At 42.5% G+C, this 22,016-nt stretch overlaps 2 protein-coding genes across 2 annotated transcripts; both read right to left on the reverse strand.

Annotated features, from left to right (window-relative positions):
- Positions 1-2,449: 2,449 nt before the first annotated feature.
- On the reverse strand, positions 2,450-12,448 carry LOC114564213 (olfactory receptor 51L1-like). Its single transcript, XM_028591454.1, has 3 exons — positions 12,186-12,448; positions 11,851-12,100; positions 2,450-3,418 (listed from the first exon to the last, which is right to left on the reverse strand). Exons 1-3 carry the CDS (start codon positions 12,446-12,448, stop codon positions 2,450-2,452), a joined length of 1,482 nt encoding a protein of 493 aa, XP_028447255.1.
- Positions 12,449-13,769: 1,321 nt separating this feature from the next.
- On the reverse strand, positions 13,770-14,705 carry LOC114564215 (olfactory receptor 10A3-like). The gene has a single exon (XM_028591455.1). The coding sequence runs from the start codon at positions 14,703-14,705 to the stop codon at positions 13,770-13,772; it is 936 nt and encodes a 311-aa protein (XP_028447256.1).
- Positions 14,706-22,016: the final 7,311 nt, after the last annotated feature.

A 22,016-nucleotide genomic window follows, 5' to 3' on the forward strand; every position in this document is an offset into this window, starting at 1 on the left:
AATCTGGTCCGGGAGGCAATGCGCGATGCGCTATGCCGTCATAATAGCAATCCACCATGGAACAAGCGTGCCTGCTCTTAAAGGGAATGTGAGATGACACTCTGATTGGTTTATTGCACGTTACGCCCAAACCACACCTAGCTACTTCAGACCAACCCATTTTAGAGTTGCGTCGGGCGCAAGACTCGTTTATCCCGGCGGTATAATAGCAACAGCGGCCGAGATCCGCCCACAAAGCTACTTGCGTTTCACGTTTGATACTTGCGTTTCAGATCGTTAAAATAGGGCCCTATGTCCCATTAGTTTTTTTAACTGGCTCCAAATAATTTTAGTATTACTTCCTGCTTTTTTAATTATAGTCAGAAAGAAGTTGGCTTTGGCCATCCTATGCTATTCCATAGCATAGTAAATATGTCTATCTCTGCTTGCTCCAGATTTAATGGCAGATTTTAAAGCCATGTCCCGTTTTTTCATTAAATTTAAGATTTCTGTGGTTATCCAAGGAATGATGTTCTTTTTATTCCTATGTCGTTGTCTGCATGTGAACGCATTAATTGATCTCTTCAGTTGTTGTGTAAGTCTTTGACTGTCTTCTTCCAAAGATTGTCCTACAAGTACAGTCTCCCAGTTGATGCTCTGAACAGCACTTATAAACTGATCATGCATATTTTTTGGAATATTTAAAGATTCCTGTTCTTGGACAAGCAGAGTGAAATGCTTGTTATTTAGCTTCCTGGCTATCAGGATCATATTATGGTCAGATAGTCCAGTCAGCATGTTAAAGGATTTGATGTTACTTCCTGGCCCCGGCAAGTTTGAAGAAGGAAACATGGAGGATTACACATATTCAAAATCCAAATTTCAGGAACAGGAGTCTTCTTCTTCGCCCGGATAAAGAAAAAGGATATTGAAAAGAGCAAGAGATGGTTTAGTTGAAGCGTGAAGGCTACCATAGCTGTAATACGTACTTTGAACTGAGGTCTGTGGCCTTTACTTTTTGAGGGGTCTAAATGCTCCACCAAAATAACTTCCTTCCCCAAACTATTTCGCAGAGCCAGCGTTGCTGCGTCCGAAGCTTAGCCCCTCCCATGACGATTGTAATTGGTTTAAAGAAATGCAAATAACCCAAGAGCGTTTTTTTTCCCTGTCCTAAAATGTATCCGTGGTCTAGCCAGATCTTACTCCACACCGCTGTGGAAATGGGTCTAGCAATGTCTGACTAGGCTAATGCAAAACAAAAAAGCATGTTGGCTAATAATAGGGAAACATTGTGTTTGTGGGTAGACGGACCTTCAGTTAGCAGCTGATGCAAATTGATTTCAGCCAGGACAAAACCCAGTACTGTATTTTCACTCTATTTTCAATTGACATTTTATGCCTGAGTTTGTTTTACTCTTTCTTAAATTCTTTTTTTTGTTTGATATTTACTAACTTTTGATTGATTTTATTGACACAAATCTGATTCCATACTCATAGGCCATCTTGTTTATTCAATATTCTACATCATTATTATGTTAACATGATTAAAAAAGGGCAACTCCATCCATCTTCGTCCGCTTATCCGGTGTCGGGTCGCGGGGGGAGCAGCTCCAGCAGGGGACCCCAAACTTCCCTTTCCCGAGCAACATTAACCAGCTCCGACTGGGGGATCCCGAGGCGTTCCCAGGCCAGGTTGGAGATATAATCCCTCCACCTAGTCCTGGGTCTTCCCCGAGGCCTCCTCCCAGCTGGACGTGCCTGGAACACCTCCCTAGGGAGGCGCCCAGGGCAACTCATTCACAACAAACCACAAAATAATAGTAAAATGGAATGAACAGTGTAACATGTAAGGTAAAATATTGTGAGACCAAATTGACATTAAACACACCTAAAATCCTATCACTTCTAGTTTGATCTAGGTCAGTGGTTCCCAAAGTGGGGTCTGAGGATCCAAAGGGGTCCCTGAGGGGGTTCCATGGGGTCCCCAGCAAAAGGGAGAATGATTATTTTCACTATAATTATATCCATTAGTTACACCATGACAGAATGTATGACTATTTTAATCATGGATTTCATACACTTATGTTAATAAAATATCCTAAAGGAAAAATCTTGTCAAATGGGGTCCCCTGGCCTAATTTGTGTCAGTTTAGGTGTCATTTACTGTATGTGAAAAAGTTTGGAAACCACTATTCTAGGTTATGATATCAATGGCCCAAGTTTTATTGGCCTTTAGTCAGCCTAAAGAAAGCAACGTATAATATTCTTTTAACACGTGCTTTAACATTTAATGTGTGAGAAATTGATTTTTTTATGAACAGTTGGGACTAATTCAAACTCACAATGTGAGTTTCAAAGCCCCCCTTTAAAAGTTATGTAATAGAAAACAAGATCTATGGACAAATACATTTCACATATTCAAGAAGCATATTTTGTAGCTTAGCAATATATGGTTTGCTAAATGTGCGTTTCAAGTTTTACATTTTGTAGCAAGAATCTTCTTAAAAAATCTAAAAATCACTCCTTTGATTTGAGGCAGACTCAGGCCGTAAACTAGAGGGTTATTAATGGGGGGGATCATCAAATACTCTAAAGATAAAACAACTGTGATGATCGGATTCGTTTTATCAGCCTCAAATCGAGTCAATGACAGCTCACAGAAGAGAGAGAAAGAATAGGTCATGAATGTCACGATGTGAGGCAGGCAGGTCTGTAACGCCTTTCCTCTGAATTCAGACGAGCTTCTCCTGCAAACAAGCAGAATACGTAGATAGGTGTACAGGACAAAGAACAGGGGGATGAAGATGATTGTTATCACAAGAGACTGACCTACTATGTTGTTCAGAGTTGTGTCAACACAGGAGAGCTGAACCACAGGCCAGTTGGAACAGAAAATTCTGTGCAGTTTATTGCCACACAACGGTAATCGGAGAGTAAGATACAGCATAAAACCCACACCAAATGCAGGGTAGAGCACGGCAAAAGTCACAAGATGTGTTACCATCTTAAATGTCATTTTACTGTGATAATGTAAAGGATGGCAAATAGCAGCAAATCTATCGTAGGCCATGATGCTCAGAATAGTCTGCTCACATGATGCATAGCTGTAAATAACATATATCTGAATGAAACATAATGGACGTGACATTAAATGAGTGTCAGACAGAATATCCATCAGAAACCTGGGGAAGAAGCCGGCTGAGCCGTACAGAGAGTTAACAGACAGACAGCAGATAAAAATATACATGGGCTGATGCAGAGACTTCTCCAGACAGACTGACAGAATAATGACAATGTTAGCAGAGACAACAGTCATGTAGAACAACAGACACAGACTGAAGAACAGATATCTGAGGGGCCCAAAGTCTGCAAACAGAGTGAACTGAAAATACAAAGGATTCAGGCTGTTGGTGCTATTCATGTCTGCACAGCAGCAGAGCTGGAAGAAGAGAAGTGAAAACAGATTGAGGTACAGTAAATCAGATTAAAATGTGTGCATCAAAATGTCCTATTTTAACAGTAGACACAACACTTGCAATAAACCTGCATTCATGTAAGTTGCATAAACTGCACATTTCTAACAATTTTGCCTGATAATATTCTGCATAAGTAACACATTTCAGATAGTTCAGAAAGACATATTCAAAAAATATATATGGAAGGAAAAAGGTCAGTGTCACATGAACTAAATGCACAAGCAACCTCACACTTTTCATTGAACAATATTACAGTTGAATGAATGAAAAAGAGATGTATCCAGGTTAAGAAGGCTCATACATGACAGACATTCAAAGGGTTCTTTTCCACAAGTTAAATATTTGCAATTACGTTCAACCTTTCTGTAAAGCTTTTAGCGTAGTGAAGTTGTCCACTTTTGTGTCTTATAACAGCTGATATAATCAGCTGAAACAATATACTGTATATAGTGTTCATATGTGTCCTGTGGTCTGTCCAGCAGTCAAAAAAATATTCAGAAAACAGTCTTTGCATCAGTGTATGTAAACATAGGTTTTAGAATAATACACAGCACCCTCCCCTACAGCACCTCCCCGACCTTCAGCAGACTGAGGCAGCAGCTGAACTTTTATCCTATTTGTTGTCACACTGAGAGTAGCAACCTGTAAACACGGGGTCCAAAGGGAGCTACGCTGTGTTACACACTGAGTACTCTTATGTGTGTGTGTGTGTGTGTTGCTATAACCGAGCCCAGACTGCTAAGGCCGAGGAGATATCCTATTTCTTTTTAGATTATTTTTTTGCCATTTTTTTTACTTCAGCCAGATAATTATCACCCAGTGGACACTATTATTGTCCACTGACTATTATTGTAAAATAATAGTTTTTCTAGATAACATTGTTTTTGTGATCGTTAGTAGCAGGGATCAAAATTGCAATAAAAAATGTATTCATTGAAAAGCCCTAATTTAAAATGTTACTCAAGTAAAAGTACAAAATAATCAGCATCAAAATGCAATGTAATGTACAAAAAGTACTCATTCTGCAGAATAATACAGTGGGGCAAAAAAGTATTTAGTCAGCCACCAATTGTGCAAGTTCTCCCACTTAAAAAGATGAGAGCGGCCAGTAATTTTCATAGGTACACTTCAACTATGAGAGACAATGAGAAAAAAAATCCTGAAATTCACATTGTAGGATTTTTAATGAATTAATTGGTGAATTCCTCGGTAAAATAAGTATTTGGTCACCTACAAACAAGCAAGATTTCTGGCTCTCACAGACCTGTAACTTTTTCTTTAAGAGGCTCCTCTGTCCTCCACTTGTTAGCTGTATTAATGGCACCTGTTTGAACTTATCAGTATAAAAGACACCTGTCCATAACCTCAAACAGTCACACTCCAAACTCCACTATGGCCAAGACCAAAGAGCTGTCAAAGGACACCAGAAACAAAATTGCAGACCTGCACCAGGCTGGGAAGACTGAATCTGCAATTGTTGTGAAGAAATCAACTGTGGGAGCAATTATTTGTGTGTCTCTATGACCTTGAGGGCTGTGTTGTCTGGAGCTGTGTGCTCCTGGTAGGGTCTCCCAAGGCAAAGTGGTCTCAGGTGAGGGGCCAGACAAAGAATGGTTCAAAAATCCTATGATACAACGAGGTAGAGATGGAGTGACCCTGCCCGGAGGAAGCCCGGGGCCCCTGTCTGGAGCCAGGCCCAGATGGCGAGCGTCTGGTGGGCGGGCACAGCCCGAAAAAGCTATGTGGCTCCCATCTCTCCAGCCCATGGGCCCACCACCTGTGGGAGGAACTGCTGGGGTCGGGTGCGCTGCCAAATGGGTGGAAGTGAAGGTCAGGGGCCTCGACGGACCAGACCCGGGCAGCAGACGCTGGCTCTGGGGACGTGGAATGTCACCTCTCTGTGGGGTAAGGAGCCGGAACTGGTGTGGGAGGTGGAGCACTACCGGTTAGATCTGGTGGGCCTTACCTCTACGCACAGTCTCGGTTCTGGAACCATACTCCTGGATAGGGGTTGGACTCTTTTCTTCTCCGGAGTTGCCTAGGGTGTGAGGCGCCGGGCGGGTGTGGGGATACTCACAAGCCCCCGGCTGAGCGCCGCTACGTTGGAGTTTACCCCGGTGGACGAGAGGGTCGCTTCCCTATGCCTAGGTTATGGGGGGGAAAACTCTGACTGTTGTTTGTGCATATGCACCAAACAAGAGTTCGGAGTATTCGGCCTTCTTGGAGACCTTGAATGGAGTCCTGCATGGGGCGCCAGTGGGGGACTCCATTGTTCTGCTGGGGGACTTCAACGCGCACATGGGCAATGATGGAGACACCTGGAGAGGCGTGATTGGGAGGAACGGCCTCCCTGATCTAAACCAGAGTGGTTATTTGTTGTTGGACTTCTGTGCTAGTCATGGATTGTCTATAACGAACACCATGTTCAAACATAGGGATGCTCATAAGTGTACTTGGTACCAGAGCACCCTAGGCCAAAGGGCAATGATCGATTTTATAATCGTTTCATCTGATCTGAGGCCGTATGTTTTGGACACTCGGGTGAAGAGAGGGGCGGAGCTGTCAACTGATCACCATCTGATGGTGAGTTGGGTCAGGGGGTGGGGGAAGACTCTGGACAGACCTGGTAAGCCCAAACGGGTAGGGCATTGAACCCGAGTGGACAATGTTCAAAGTTTCCATTGCTGAAGCTGCGGCGAGGAGCTGTGGTCTTAGGGTCTTAGGTGCCTCAAGGGGCGGTAACCCACGAACTCCGTGGTGGACACCGGTGGTCAGGGAAGCCGTCTGACTGAAGAAGAAGTCTTTCCGGGATATGTTATCCCAGAGGACTCCGGAGGCAGTTGCAGGGTACCGAAGGGCTGCAGCCTCTGCCGTGAAAGAGGCAAAGCAGCGGGTGTGGGAGAAGTTTGGAGAAGACATGGAGAAGGACTTTCGGTCGGCACCAAGGTGCTTCTGGAAAACTGTTCGCCACCTCAGGAGGGGGAAGTGGGGAACCATCCAAGCTGTGTACAGTAAGGATGGGACACTGTTGACCTCAGCTGAGGAGGTAATAGGGCGGTGGAAGGAGCACTTTGAGGAACTCCTGAATCTGACTAATACGCCCTCTATGTTAGAGGCAGAGCTGGAGGATGATGGGGGATCATTGTCAATTTCCCAGGCGGAAGTCACTGATGTAGTCAAAGATGTAGTCGAAGAGGAACAATGCGGATTCCGTCCTGGTCGTGGAACAACGAACCAGCTCTTCACTCTCACAAGAATCCTGGAGGGAGCCTGGGAGTATGCCCAACCTGTCTACATGTGTTTTGTGGATCTGGAAAAGCCCACCGTCACATGAAAACTCAACGGTTTGTCCTCAAGAGTCGGAGATATGTGCTGTCAAAATCCATTTTTTTCCATCTGGAACATAGTTGAATGTGAGGACCTGTGTCTTTTTCACATTCAATTTATAGCCTGATAATAAACCAAAGTCCTCAATTGTTGACATGAGTGCTGGTAAAGATTCAGTGGGTTGCGTCAGGTGACTCAGGTTGATCTTAATCCTGGCCGTGGGTTTATTATAGAGAGATTGAATAGTTTTGACAAAAGTTTCATGGAAACCAAATCGCTCCAGCACCATATACAGGAAATCCCACCTGACAGAGTCAAATGCCTTTTCTGCATCCAGTCCCACTATTATTGCTTCTAATCTTTTTTTGATTATGGTCTGCATTACATGCAATGTGCACCGAATATTATCCTGTGTCTGTCTTTGTTTTATAAATCCAGTCTGGTCCTGGTGAATTATATCTGGCAAAATTGTTTCTAAACGTTTGGCTAGAATGGCAGTGAATAGTCTGTAGTCTTGGTTAAGAACACTCACTGGTCTATAATTAGAGCATTCCAATTTGTCCTTTCCTTCTTTTGGAATAACCGAAATGAAAGCTTCCTTCCAGGAGTTCAGGATTTCTCCCTTTTTGAGTACCCAGTTAAATGCATTTTTCAGCAGGGGGATCAATGGTTCCCGCAGCACTTTATAAAACTCAGATGTATATCCATCCGTGCCTGGATCCTTATTTGTCTTCAGCTTCAAAATTGCTGAGTTGACTTCTTCAGTTGAGATCTCCCTGGTCAGAGCTGAGTTCTGGTCCCCAGTTACTTTTCACTTCATGACTGAGAATAGACTTAATAAGAAAGGTGGTGGAGTCGCTATTTTGTTTAATGATTCATTTAAATGTACAAAATTATCCTACAGCAATTTTGCTAGTTTTGAACATGTGGCTCTTCAGCTGATGTCTTCTCCTCAAGCTATATTTCTTAATATTTATAGGCCACCAAAATACTGTGCAGCCTTTTTTGAAGATTTTGCTGAACTGCTGTCTGCGATCTGTATTGATTTTGATTGTGTGATTATTGCTGGCGATTTTAACATTCATGTTGACAATCCCCAGGACAAAGGAACTTTAATCTTTAATTTGAATTCTTTAATGGCATTTTCTCTGTAAAAAAAGGATTCAAACTAAGGTAATCAAAAAACGGTATATCACTGAGAACACTAGTGAGTCATTTGTTCAGATTTTCTCTTCCACACCTGCTCTTTCAGGGGTCTCAGTGACCGACGTTGTAGATAATTTGAATTGTTTTTTACAAAATTACAAACATTATTGATGCCATTGCCCCCATTAAGGATAAAACTGTCTCTTTTAAAAATAAATCCCCATGGAGAAATGCCACATTGGTAAGAGCAGAAAAAAGGGAGTGTCTAAAATCCGAACATAGATGGCGAAAAAGTAATCTCCAGGTCCATTATGAGTCCTATAAAGAGAGACTTCAAACTTATAACTTTGAACTAAGGAATGCAAGGGAGTCTTTCTTCACTGAAATTATTGCTAGAAACAATAATAACTCACGTACATTATTTGCTACAGTCGATAGACTAACAAACCCTCCAGTCCCAGTAAAATCTGAATTTTTATCCGTTAAACCCTATAACGAATTTGCCCCCTTCTTCACAGATAAAATTGAAAAAATTAGACAGACAGTCAACGCGTCCGCATCAAGCACAGGTCCGGTGTTGTCCCAGAGACCAAGCAATATAAATTCCATTATGACACAATTTCATATGATCAACCACAATAACCTGGAGGACATCATACAACAATTAAAAACCTCCTCCTGTTGCCTCGATATTTTACCAACAAATTTTTTAAAACTGTTTTAAACTGTTTGGCTTCAGATCTCCTACATATTATAAACACATCTCTTTTTACAGGTACTTTCCCAGAGGCCCTAAAAACTGCAGTCATCAAGCCTCTTTTAAAAAAGAACAATCTAGATACATCACTACTGAGCAATTACAGGCCAATATCAAACCTACCATTTTTAAGTAAAATCAAAAAAAAAAAACGTTTTTTCGACAACTCACCCTTTTTTTGTCTGTAAACAACAGTTTTCATGCTTTCCAATCAGGTTTTTGACCACACCATAGCACTAAGACGGCTCTTGTAAAAGTTTTTAATGACATTCACTCTAACACACATAGTGGCAAAACCTCAGTCTTGGTGTTACTTGATCTTAGTGCGGCATTTGACACGTTCGACCATGACATACTACTAGATCGACTGAAAAACTGGGTCGGCCTTTCAGGATCAGTTCTTAACTGGTTTGAATCATATCTAAAGAACAGAGACTACTTTGTGTCTATAGGCGATTATGTATCTGAGCGTAAAATTATGACGTGGAGTTCCCCAAGGCTCAATTCTGGGACCTCTCTTGTTCAACATCTACATGCTTCCACTGGATCAGATTATGGAAATCAACAAGATAAATCACCATAGCTATGCTGATGACACACAACGTTATACAACTTTAATGCCAGGGGACTATAGTCCAATAAGAAAGCTGACTAACTTCATTGAACAAATCAACAACTGGATGTGCCAAAATGTTCTTAAATTAAATGAAGAAAAAACTGAGGTGGTTGTTTTTGGAGCAAAAGAAGAGAAACTGAAAGTCAGTGCACAGCTTCAAATGGCCCTGTTAAAAACAACAGACAAAGCAAAAAATCTTGGTGTTGTCATGGACTCGGACTTGAATTTTAACAGACATATTAAGACAATAATAAAATCAGCCTATTACCATTTTAAGAATATATCAAGAATTAGAGGACTTATGTCTCAGCAGAATTTGGAAAAACTGGTCCATGCTTTTATTTCTAGTAGACTTGACTACTGTAACGGCGTCCTTACAGGACTGCCTAAAAAACTAGCAAAACTCAGCAGCTGATTCAGAATTCTGCAGCAAGAGTTCTCACTAGGACAAAAAAAGTGGATCATATCACTCCAGTTCTAAAGACTTTACATTGGCTTCCTGTGCCTCAAAGAATTGATTTCAAAATATTTATGCTGGTTTATAAATCCCTAAATGGCTTAGGACCAAAATATATCTCAGATCTGTTAGTGCTTTATGAACCACCCAGACCTCTCAGGTCGTCTGGAACAGGTTTGCTTGTGGTCCCCAGAGTCAGAACTAAACCGGGAGAAGCAGCGTTCAGTTTTTATGCTCTGCATATCTGGAACAAAATACCAGAAAACTGCAGGTCTGCCCCAACTCTCAGCTCTTTTAAATCAAGGCTGAATACCTTTCTTTTTGATGATGCTTTTTGTTAATTCTTTTATCGAAAACAGGGAATTTTATTCTTGTATTTTATTTCGTATACAATTTTAATACGGAATTGTAAATTTTATTTTTGGATTTTTATTCTCATATTAACTATTATACTGAACTATATTTTTTATTTATGTGTCTTAAATGGTTTTAAATTTGTATTCATTACTATTTTTTATTCTACTACTATATTTTGCTATTTGTTCTTTAATGATTGATGATTTGTGTAAAGCACAATTATTAATTGCCATTTGCTTTTTTAATCTATAGGCCAGCAGCTTTGTCGACTTACTTCCTGTTTCATAATACCTCTGTATCAAGTTCATCAGCTTTTTTTTGAATCTCCTGTGCTAGGATGTCATTTATTTCAGTTTTAACCCTTTTAATTTCTTGGTTTAATTTCTGATCCACTTTATTTTTGTGTTGTTTTTCTAGTTTCTTAAGATTTGATTCAAGTTTATTGAGTTTTTCCTGTTTTTGCCTTTTCAAATATATTGATTTAGCAATAAGTTTCCCTGTAATTACAGCTTTATCCACATCCCACAGCACCGATGGACACACCTCTCCATTATCATTTTCCCTTAAATAAGTCTGAATTTCCTTAACCAATTCCTCCTTCATTTGTCCTTTTAGCACATTTATGTTCAGCCTCCAAAGTGTTGCTTTTGTTTCTCTTGACATAGCTAAAGTCAAATATACTGGACTATGGTCAGATAGGTCTCTTATCCCGATTTCACATTTTTCAATCCTGTAACAGTCCTTACTGTACATTAAGAAATAATCTATTCTTGAATATATTGAATGGGGTGATGAGAAAAAAAGTGTTGTCTCTTCCTTTAGGGTTTAGTTCTCTACATACATTGATTACTCCCAACTCTGCCAATAGCCCTCTGAATGTTTTGCTAATTGTGGACTTCCGTATCCCACTGCCCAAACAGTGGCCACTCCCCGCCTATGACCTGTTCTATAGGATGAAGAAGATACTTGATTAAATCCATTTCGTTTAAGCTTTTCATGCTCCCTCTCTGACAGGTGGGTCTCCTTCAGCAGAGCCACCCCCACCCCCTCTTTTTTCATTTTGCCTAGTATCTTGGATTATTTAATTGGGTTGAGTATCCCGTTTACATTATATGATGCTATCTTTAATAATCTTTTCTGGGTTGCCATATTCGCTGATTTTCCGTCTCCTCCGTCCTATGCTTACCCCTTATGCTACAAAATTGCCAAACTGCCCTAAACATTAATGATACAGAAATACAACTAATCACTGATGAACTAGTGATTAACCAGAAAACTTCCTTGCATGGGGTCTGCGTTTCGAGGCCAGATGGCAAGTCCGCTCTGAGGGATGTCCCCTTCCTCCTAGGGGAAGTGGGCCCTCTGTGCTGTGGTCCACTTTGTCCATGTGACCAACAGCTCAAAGAAAAAGCAAACAGAAAAAATAAAAGGAAATAAACTAAAGAGCTACAGCAAAATAAAAGCCACCCTGACTTTTGGTAAAATATGTAGAGGAAATCGCCCTTTTAAGTCAAAACAACTCAAATGAATAGATGTCCATTTCTCACCTTAATCATGTGCAGATCATAATCCAAGTACACAGAAACTATTCAAACCTTGTCCCTAAATCTGAAGTCCATCTGACTTTGTCCTAGATCCTCTTAATGGTTAGCAGTTTCTGTTTAAATCCGGATTCTGTCTCTTTGGATGGTTAATCCTTTTTAGCTCAGCTGTCCTGCCAGGTTAGGCGCCTGACCCTCTCTTGTCCATTCTCCATGGGTTTCACCACCTCCACCTGAAACCCTCTCCTCACCATGTCCTTAGTCGCCTCTTCAGCCGTGTTGTAAACGTAGATTTTTCCCTGGTAAAACACCCGTAGTTTTGCCTGGAACGGTGTTTGGAAGCGTATTTTCTTCTCCTTCAAAACTTTCTTTGCCTCTGCATACTCCTTCCGCTTTCTCAATACCTCCGGAGCGTAGTCATGGTCCAGAAACACCTTCTTCTCCCTGTACACAAAGCCTCTTTTTTGCCATGCTATCTTTATTATCTCCTCTTTTCTTCTAAAACTCATGAAGCTTACCACGCATGGACCTCGGTGGGGAATCCGGGGGCCGTGACACAAGCGCCCGGTGGGCTCTCTCGATCTGGAGGTTAAGTGATGGAGGCAACTCCAACTTTTCTCTTAGGAGATTCTCAATAAAATCAATCACTGACGTGGCGTTGTCCTCCGCTCCCTCCTTTATCCCGTGAATCCTGACATTTTCCCTCTGTGAGCGTCCCTCCTGATCCAGTCTGGCGGCCTGGGTGTCCTCCCCCAGGGAAGTTTTAAGCATCAAAGACTTTATTTCCTGCATTCCGATACACTTTAATGCACCAATTTACAGTAAAAAAATACCTATATTCAGCCTATAGATGTTAAGAAAAAAGCACGGATGATAATTCAAAATTAATCAAAAATATAATGGAAAGTTGTTACGTGTCATTGGGCATTTTTAAGTGGGTAGCCTATATAGAAATCCTGGAGCTTACTATCACATAGACTACACCACTGGAAGTGATATTGATAGGATAAGCGTTGTGATTTAAATAAAACAGCATCATTTCTTTTTTTTTTTGCCAACTTTCCTTCCTGCATTTTGCCTGTAAAACCGTGATTGTGTTCTTCATATTTATGTAGAATTATAGTTTGCTCTTCTTGTTTAAAATATACGCTTCTGGTAGATGTTTGCGATTGGTCGTGGTGCACAAACATCGCCTCTTTTAAGTGAACTGATTGGGAAACCCTGATGGTTGACTGAACTAGTTGATAACCACCGTCGTGACACAGCATATGCAGGACCGCGGTTGTTGGGATTAGTGAAGTCGGGTAGCAGAAAAAATTCAGGGCATGTTGATCTGGATTCGTAGTATAGGCCTCTGGCCTCCAGAGTTTGGTCAAGTTGTTTACGTGTTAGCAGCTTTTTCTTTTGGAGAGGTTAATGAGATATGGTGGATTTTGTTGTTGTTGAAACTTCCACATAACTTTAAATCTTTTGACACAGCTGCAATATTTCAAAGTTCAAATGGCTCACTACAGTCCAGTTCAGTTTCATATATATTTTATATATTGGAATTTCCCCTTGCTGGATTAATAAAGTATACATTATTATTATTATTATTATTATTATTATTATCCCCGTGGGCAACTGGAAGCATTCAGATACACAATAAACTAAGTTAAAAACAAAGTTGATATAATATAATAGACAATAACTATTTGTTCCAGAAGAAAACAGTCATTAAGCCAAACATATTTTGTTATTAAGCAATACATCGTATGCTTTATTTCTCATGAGAGATGTGTTTTATTACATATAGAATATGATAGATCATATACAGAAATAACATTTAAGCTTGGGCACAAAATATAATTCAATATGAAGACGTAAGATGTATTTTATTTTGATGATTTGGATCATGCATATCAAACATTAATATATTTAATGTGATAAGGGGGGAAGTGATCTATTTTCTTTACCTGTATTCCGATTTGTTTTAAATAAATGTGAACAAACAAAATATCTCTACAGTTAAAATGACAGTACTATATTCTAGAAGCCCATTATGTGAATAACAGAATTAAAGCTTCATTAGTTTCTCTCTGTGCTTGTTGTGTGTAAAATAATGAAGCAGGAATCATTTTCCGTATCTTTTAAAAAAGCTAAAAATTACTCGTCTGATTTGCGGCAGACACAGGCCGTAAACTAGAGGGTTATTAATGGGGGGAATGATCAAAAACTCCAGGGATAAAACAACAATAACAAACGGATTAATTTCATCAATGCTATATCGACTTAGCAAAAGCTCACAGAACACTGAGATGCAATAGTTTACAAATGTCACGATGTGAGGCAGGCAGGTCTGTAACGCCTTTCCTCTGAATTCAGACGAGCTTCTCCTGCAGACAAGCAGAATACGTAGATAGGTGTACAGGACAAAGAACAGGGGGATGAAGATGGTTGTTATCACAAGAGACTGACCTACTATGTTGTTCAGAGTTGTGTCCACACAGGAGAGCTGAACCACAGGCCAGTTGGAACAGAAAAGCCGATTCAGTTTATTGCCACACAACGGTAATCGAACAGTAAGATACAGCATGAAACCCACAGCAAATGCAGGGACGAGCACGGCAAAAATCACAAGATGTGTTACCATCTTAAACGTCATTTTACTGTGATAATGTAAAGGCTGGCAAATAGCAACAAACCTATCATAGGCCATGATGCCGAGGAGAGTCAGCTCATATCCTGCATAGGTGTAAATAACATATATCTGAATGAAACATAATAGACGTGAGATTAAATGAGTGTCAGACAGAATGTCCATCAGAAACCTGGGGAAGAAGCCAGCTGAGCCGTACAGAGAGTTAACAGACAGACAGCAGATAAAAATATACATGGGCTGATGCAGAGACTTCTCCAGACAGACTGTCAGAATAATGACAATGTTAGCAGAGACAACAGTCATGTAGAGCAACAGACACAGACTGAAGAACAGATATCTGAGGGGCCCAAAGTCTGCAAACAGAGTGAACTGAAAATACAAAGGATTCAGGCTGTTGTTGCTCTTCATGTCTGAACAACAGCAGAGCTGGAAGAAGAGAAGTGAGTGATGAAGGGAAAGGTTGAACATATAAATGTACAGTAAAATAGATAAAAATTGTCTCAGCAAAATGTCCTATTTTAACACTTTAGCGAGACACAAAACATACAATAAGCCTGCATGCATGTAAGTTGCATACACAGCACATCTCAACAATTCTGCTTGAAAACAGTCAGCACACCTAACACATTTCATTTAGTTAAAAAGACATGTCCAACAAATAGACATGGGTGGAAAAAGGTCAGAGTCACATGAACTAAATCAACAAGTAACTTAATATTTGTCATTGAACACAATGTCAGTTCAAAGAAAAAGAGATGTATCCATGTTAACAAGGCTCACAGAGGATAGAGAATCAAATGTCCTTTTCCACAAGTGAAAACTTTGCGATTGCAATAAACCTGTCTCAAAAGCTTTCACAATTTATGGAAGTTGTTTACTTGTGACCTATAATAGCTGAGAAAATCAGTACATATATCAGCCAACAGAATAAACAGTGCTATATAGTGTGATTGTAAGTCTTGTTGTCTGTCTAGTTAATACAGTCATAAAAATATTCACAAAACAGTCTTTTCATTAGTGTATGAAAATTTAGGAGTTAGGATAATATACAGCACCCCCCCCCCTGGCCTACAGCAGACTGGGGCAGCAGCTGAACTTTTATCCTGTTTTGCTGTCACACTGAGAGCAGCAACCTGTACACACAGGGTCCAAAGGGAGCTACGCTGTGTCACACACTGACTACGCCTGTGTGTGTGTGTGTGTGTGTGTGTGTTACTATAACCGAGATATACTTTTTTTTTAAAAGAAGATTTTCTGGGCATTTTCGCCTTTAATCACCAGGACAGCATGAAAGGGGAGAGAGGGGGAGGACATGCAGGAAACCAGATTTGAACCCTGGGCCTCATTGTCGAGGAATAAACCTCTTCCTATGGCTGCACGCTCTACCAACTGAGCTACCTGGGCGCTCAGGTAGCTCAAGGAGATATAGCCAAGGAGATATACTTACTTTTTAACCACACATTCGCATAGTCAACCTGCTGCATCGTGAAAGTTATTGTTCACATACTTGCCCATGTACTAGGCTTGTTACTAAAGGATTCCACTAGAGGGCACATCAGAGACCTCAGACCAGAGTTGCACGATGTAAACAAAAAACAGGGTGGCAAATTGAAGGAGGAAACTATATTTGTGACAAGTGGGGGCTTGTCCGGATTCTCATCAACCGGCCCAAACCATGTGACAAAGAGAAGAGACCAGTCAAATTAAAGTGCTAATGAAAGTTTTAATAAACAAGATAATAATTTCCAAAAACATGAAGTGTGGTAAGTAATGGAATCAGTAACTGGGGTATAGTCTTACCCGGGTTATTACACAGACTGGTGTTAGGTTTAAAATAGTTAAAGCCAGGCTATGTTTGGAAAACAATGTTTAATGGGGCCTGCAGCTAAATTTAATCAAGTAACTACACTAATCAGCATTTGACTGCCTCACCCAAAACCTAGCTTCTAAAGAATGAATCAGGTCATGTCTGACATTTAGCATATGAAGAAGACTCCTTGTCCCCACAGGAAAGGTAACTATTGTTGTCTCTTTTTGGGGAGCCATCCCCTGTTGAGCTAGACGTGATTAGAACAAAGGAAATGCATATTACTGTAGAATCAACACTTCCATGACAAACAACTTTAGTCTGTGACTTGAAATTCAGAGGTGGGTCCTTATCCTGAGAGACAGGAATAAATGTGGGAGCAGGAGAAAGATTCGACACTACAAGCCTGGGACCCGACAAGGGAACAAGGTTCTGTAGTCCGCTGTTTTACAGTGTATTGTTTGTCATGTCAGATGGCTGCTAACTGTGACCCGACAGGGGAAGCATGTTTTGCAGTCTGCTGCTGGCAGTGTTTTATGTTTTGTGTTTGATTGTGTTTTGTCTTGTCATTTTCATGTTGTTTCATTAAACTTTTTAGTTAACTTTCAATTCGACCCAAGCCTCTCCTTCCTCCTCCAGAAATCGAAGAACACGTCTTTTAGATAATTTCTTAACACTGGCCACTAAATTAGTCAAATTTACCAACTTATTGTTTCATTCACACTCTTGTTACAGCATAGGAAAGCACAGTGCTCTTGCCAGATGACTGACAACTTGTTTGGCTCCTTATATATGTAACCAGTGTCAGATAGAATTAACAAGCTAACTTTGTTAGGTAGCTAACATTAGCCATCTCCTGCCTGCTGCTGCGTCGGCGGGGTGTAAAACAGACGGACCGCAGGCTCTTTGCTGCCGATTGCCCGCCGCTGATTCGGGCAACACTGTTTTGTTGTATGGTGTCATAGCAACGACTACAAATCACAGGGCTGACTGAATATTTCCGGTTCAAAAACCACTCCAGCAGAGTGGGGGAGAGGCAGTTGGGGCATGCGCAGATGCTTAACCACTTTATACTCCGGTTAAGGTGTATACATGCAAGTATAACCACACTCAGTCACACATCTGTGACTGGCTTGTTTGAGCCACCCTTCGAATCTGCGTTGTGTGTAGAATGATGAATGAAGGGCGGGAGACTTGTTGATCTTTACGCTGTGATGGGCCCATTTATTATCTGAATAGGAACAGAGTATGTACTGGTCAGTCATACAGTTGGCTCATAGTAGCTTACACGCACACTACAAAATAATAGCATGTTATTTTAGCACAGAGGCTAGCTAGAAAGGGCATTATGCCGCTACACTTGATAAGGTACAACAATCCACTTGTAACTCTTAATATTATGTTCATAAATCACAGTGCACGTATGTTCATACATATATAAATAGGGTTGGGTATTGTTTGGTTTTTTTCCGATTCCGGTGCTAAATCGATACTTTTAAAACGGTGCCGGTGCCTAAACGGTGCCTGAACCGGTACTTTTCAATAAAGTTAAAAAAAAGAAGAAGAAAAAAAATAAGTGTAGTAAACAACAGTCAGTGACTTGTTTATTGCTAAGGCCATGGTCAAAATTGAAGATTTAATAATAATGTAATAATTATAACAATAACAATAACTTATTTCACCAGTAAATTGCTGTTGAACCCCAGATGGGAAAAGGGTATTTTACAATTACTGTGAATGCACCACAAGGCTACCTGTTTTAAGTGAATCTGTGATGTTTAATTCCGACCATATAAACATACTGTATATCTATGAATTGCTGCTGCGCTGCAGACTGTTACATCCCGCTGTAGAAGTCCTCCACAGTGAAATACAGTCACACTTTACACTGTTTAACGTTAGCTATCAGCATTTTAACCGTGATTAATCCAGCTGCTAGCTAAAGGTAGGCTAACGTTACATGCTGTCAGTTGTAGTGTAAAGTCAGGCACCGAAATGAGGCACCGAAACTTTCGTTCTTATTCGGTCTCGTTACTACCGTTTACGTCTGCACCGGTTCCCTATTGGCACCGAGTTTCGGTACCCAACCCTATATATAAATACACAATAATTGTACTCTGTGCTGCACTCGGCAACTCACCTTGGCCACATCTCTTATAACAGCCAGTGGCATTTAACTAGTGCAGAGAGAGGGCGACTTGAGCCAATAAATCTACATTGATATTAAATAACAATAATGGCAAGTGGAATGGCATAATATACACAAATCCTTCATCACACACATGTGAAAACAAAAATCTAATTATTACACTATTGCACTAAGAAAAGAAAACTAAAACCTGACCTTTCTGGCCTTCCTTGATGCAAAATCATCAATGATGTTATTGTATGAAATCTGCTCCACTATTGAATGGTTGATACTGCTGACAGCAAGGCCAGTGAGCCATTCCTGGTACATGGTTGACCTCAGGTATGACTTGATCACCTTTAGTTTTGAAAAGCTCCTCTGTTTGAGCCACAGTGACTGGCAGAGTAAGTGCAATCCTGAGAGCAGTCCAAAAGTTGGAGTAGATCTCCGATAGATCCTTATCATGCATAAAAGTGATAAGCTCAAGGAGGCTCATGGTCCCCCCGTTCCCCCTCTTGTCTGGACTGCTCCATTTGGGAGACCCAGCAACATAGGCGCTGATTTATGTTTTCCTACTTCATTACGTCATTTGCATTTCAGAACCTTAGGAAATGGACAGTAGCCCACACGAACACACACGCCTATAAACTTGATAATAAAGCTGTAAAGTAGGCTCTCTTTCAACTCAGGACAACGGAACTGCTAAACAGATACAGATAGGTTGGAGATGAAAAGTTTAACTGACACGTAACTGCGATCAGCGGAGCACCCACGGTATCAGCGCCTATACCCAGCAACCCGTTTGACCCAGAGGTGAACTGTCCCCTGCTCCCCTTCTCACGCAGCTTCTCTGTGCACGGAACCTTCTCAGCAAGCAGGGCGCCTGCAGCTGCAGGGGGCGCCAATTTGCCAATTCCCCACACAATGAAATGATAGATAATACAGTAGAAAACTGCTTTGAGGATTTTTTTTTATTTTTAGTGCTCGTCCCGGCATCTATGTGTCATGAAAAAATGTCGCCCCGGGCGGCTGCCCACTTCGCATGTGCCAAAAACCGCTACTGGTTAACATCAGGGAAAGATTGTGGTTGTGGGTTGGCAGACGGACCTTCAGTTAGCAGCTGTAGCAAATTGAATTCAGCCAGAGCAAATCCCAGCACTGTAATTTTACTTTACTTTTGAGATGATACTTTTTGCTATTTTGTTTTTATTCTTTCTCAAATTGTTATTTTTAGGATGTTAATGGACGCATGGGGCGCCAGTGGGGGACTCCATTGTTCTGCTGGGGGACTTCAACGCACACGTGGGCAATGATGGAGACACCTGGAGAGGCGTGATTGGGAGGAACGGCCTCCCTGATCTAAACCAGAGTGGTTGTTTGTTGTTGGACTTCTGTGCAAGTCATGGATTGTCTATAACGAACACCATATTCGAACATAGGGATGCTCATAAGTGTACCTGGTACCAGAGCACCCTAGGCCGAAGGTCAATGATTGATTTTGTAATCGTTTCATCTGATCTGAGGCCGTGTGTTTTGGACCCTCGGGTGAAGAGAGGGGCAGAGCTGTCAACCGATCACCATCTGGTGGTGAGTTGGGTCAGGGGGTGGGGGAAGACTCTGGACAGACCTGGTAAGCCCAAACGTGTAGTGCGGGTAAATTGGGAACGTCTGGAGGAGGCCCCTGTCCGACAGACTTTCAACTCACACCTCCGGCGGAGCTTTTCGTGCATCCCTGCGGAGGATGGGGGCATTGAACCCGAGTGGAAAATGTTCAAAGTTTCCATTGCTGAAGCTGCGGCGAGGAGCTGTGGTCTTAGGGTCTTAGGTGCCTCAAGGGGCGGTAACCCACGAACACCGTGGTGGACACCGGTGGTCAGGGAAGCCGTCCGACTGAAGAAGGAGTCTTTCCGGGATATGTTATCTCGGAGGACTCCGGAGGCAGTTGCAGGGTACCGGCGGGGCCGAAGGGCTGCAGCCTCTGCCGTGAAAGAGGCAAAGCAGCGGGTGTGGGAGAAGTTTGGAGAAGACATGGAGAAGGACTTTCGGTCGGCACCAAAGTGCTTCTGGAAAACTGTTCGCCACCTCAGGAGGGGGAAGCGGGGAACCATCCAAGCTGTGTACAGTAAGGATGGGACACTGTTGACCTCAACTGAGGAGGTAATAGGGCGGTGGAAGGAGCACTTTGAGGAACTCCTGAATCCGACTAATACGCCCTCTATGTTAGAGGCAGAGCTGGAGGATGATGGGGGATTGTCGTCGATTTCCCAAGCGGAAGTCACTGATGTAGTCAAACAACTCCACAGTGGCAAAGCCCCGGGGATTGATGAGATCCGTCCAGAAATGCTCAAGGCTCTGGGTGTGGAGGGGCTGTCCTGGTTGACACGACTCTTCAACATTGCGTGGAAGTCTGGAACAGTGCCAAAGGAGTGGCAGACTGGGGTGGTGGTTCCCCTTTTTAAAAAGGGGGACCAGAGGGTGTGTGCCAATTACAGAGGTATCACACTTCTCAGCCTCCCTGGTAAAGTCTACTCCAAGGTGCTGGAAAGGAGGGTTCGGCTGATAGTCGAACCTCGGGTTGAGGAGGAACAATGCGGATTCCGTCCTGGTCGTGGAACAACGGACCAGCTCTTCACTCTCGCAAGGATCCTGGAGGGAGCCTGGGAGTATGCCCAACCGGTCTACATGTGTTTTGTGGATTTGGAGAAGGCGTATGACCGGGTCCCCCGGGAGATACTGTGGGAGGTGCTGCGGAGTATGGGGTGAGGGGGTCTCTACTCAGGGCCATCCAATCTCTGTACGACCAAAGTGAGAGCTGTGTCCGGGTTCTCGCAGTAAGTCGGACTCGTTTCAGGTGAGGGTTGGCCTCCGCCAGGGCTGCGCTTTGTCACCAATCCTGTTTGTAATATTTATGGACAGGATATCGAGGCGTAGTCGGGGTGGGGAGGGGTTGCAGTTCGGTGGGCTGGGGATCTCATCGCTGCTCTTTGCAGATGATGTGGTCCTGATGGCATCATCGGCCTGTGACCTTCAGCACTCACTGGGTCGGTTCGCAGCCGAATGTGAAGCGGTTGGGATGAGGATCAGCACCTCTAAATCGGAGGCCATGGTTCTCAGCAGGAAACCGATGGAGTGCCTTCTCCAGGTAGGGAATGAGTACTTACCCCAAGTGAAGGAGTTCAAGTACCTTGGGGTTTTGTTCACGAGTGAGGGGACAATGGAGCGGGAGATTGGTCGGAGAATCGGCGCAGCGGGTGCGGTATTACATTCAATCTATCGCACCGTTGTGACGAAAAGAGAGCTGAGCCAGAAGGCAAAGCTCTCGATCTACCGGTCAGTTTTCGTTCCTACCCTCACCTATGGTCATGAAGGCTGGGTCATGACCGAAAGAACGAGATCCAGGGTACAAGCGGCCAAAATGGGTTTCCTCAGGAGGGTGGCTGGCGTCTCCCTTAGAGATAGGGTGAGAAGCTCAGTCATCCGTGAGGAGCTCAGAGTAGAGCCGCTGCTCCTTTGCGTCGAAAGGAGCCAGTTGAGGTGGTTCGGGCATCTGGTAAGGATGCCCCCTGGGCGCCTCCATAGGGAGGTGTTCCAGGCACGTCCAGCTGGGAGGAGGCCTCGTGGAAGACCCAGGACTAGGTGGAGGGATTATATCTCCAACCTGGCCTGGGAACGCCTCGGGATCCCCCAGTCGGAGTTGGTTAATGTTGCTCGGGAAAGGGAAGTTTGGGGTCCCCTGCTGGAGCTGCTCCCCCCGCGACCCGACACCGGATAAGCGGACGAAGAT

The sequence above is a fragment of the Perca flavescens genome, chromosome 11 (genome assembly GCF_004354835.1).
Source record: "Perca flavescens isolate YP-PL-M2 chromosome 11, PFLA_1.0, whole genome shotgun sequence".
NCBI classification, from domain to species: domain Eukaryota; kingdom Metazoa; phylum Chordata; class Actinopteri; order Perciformes; family Percidae; genus Perca; species Perca flavescens.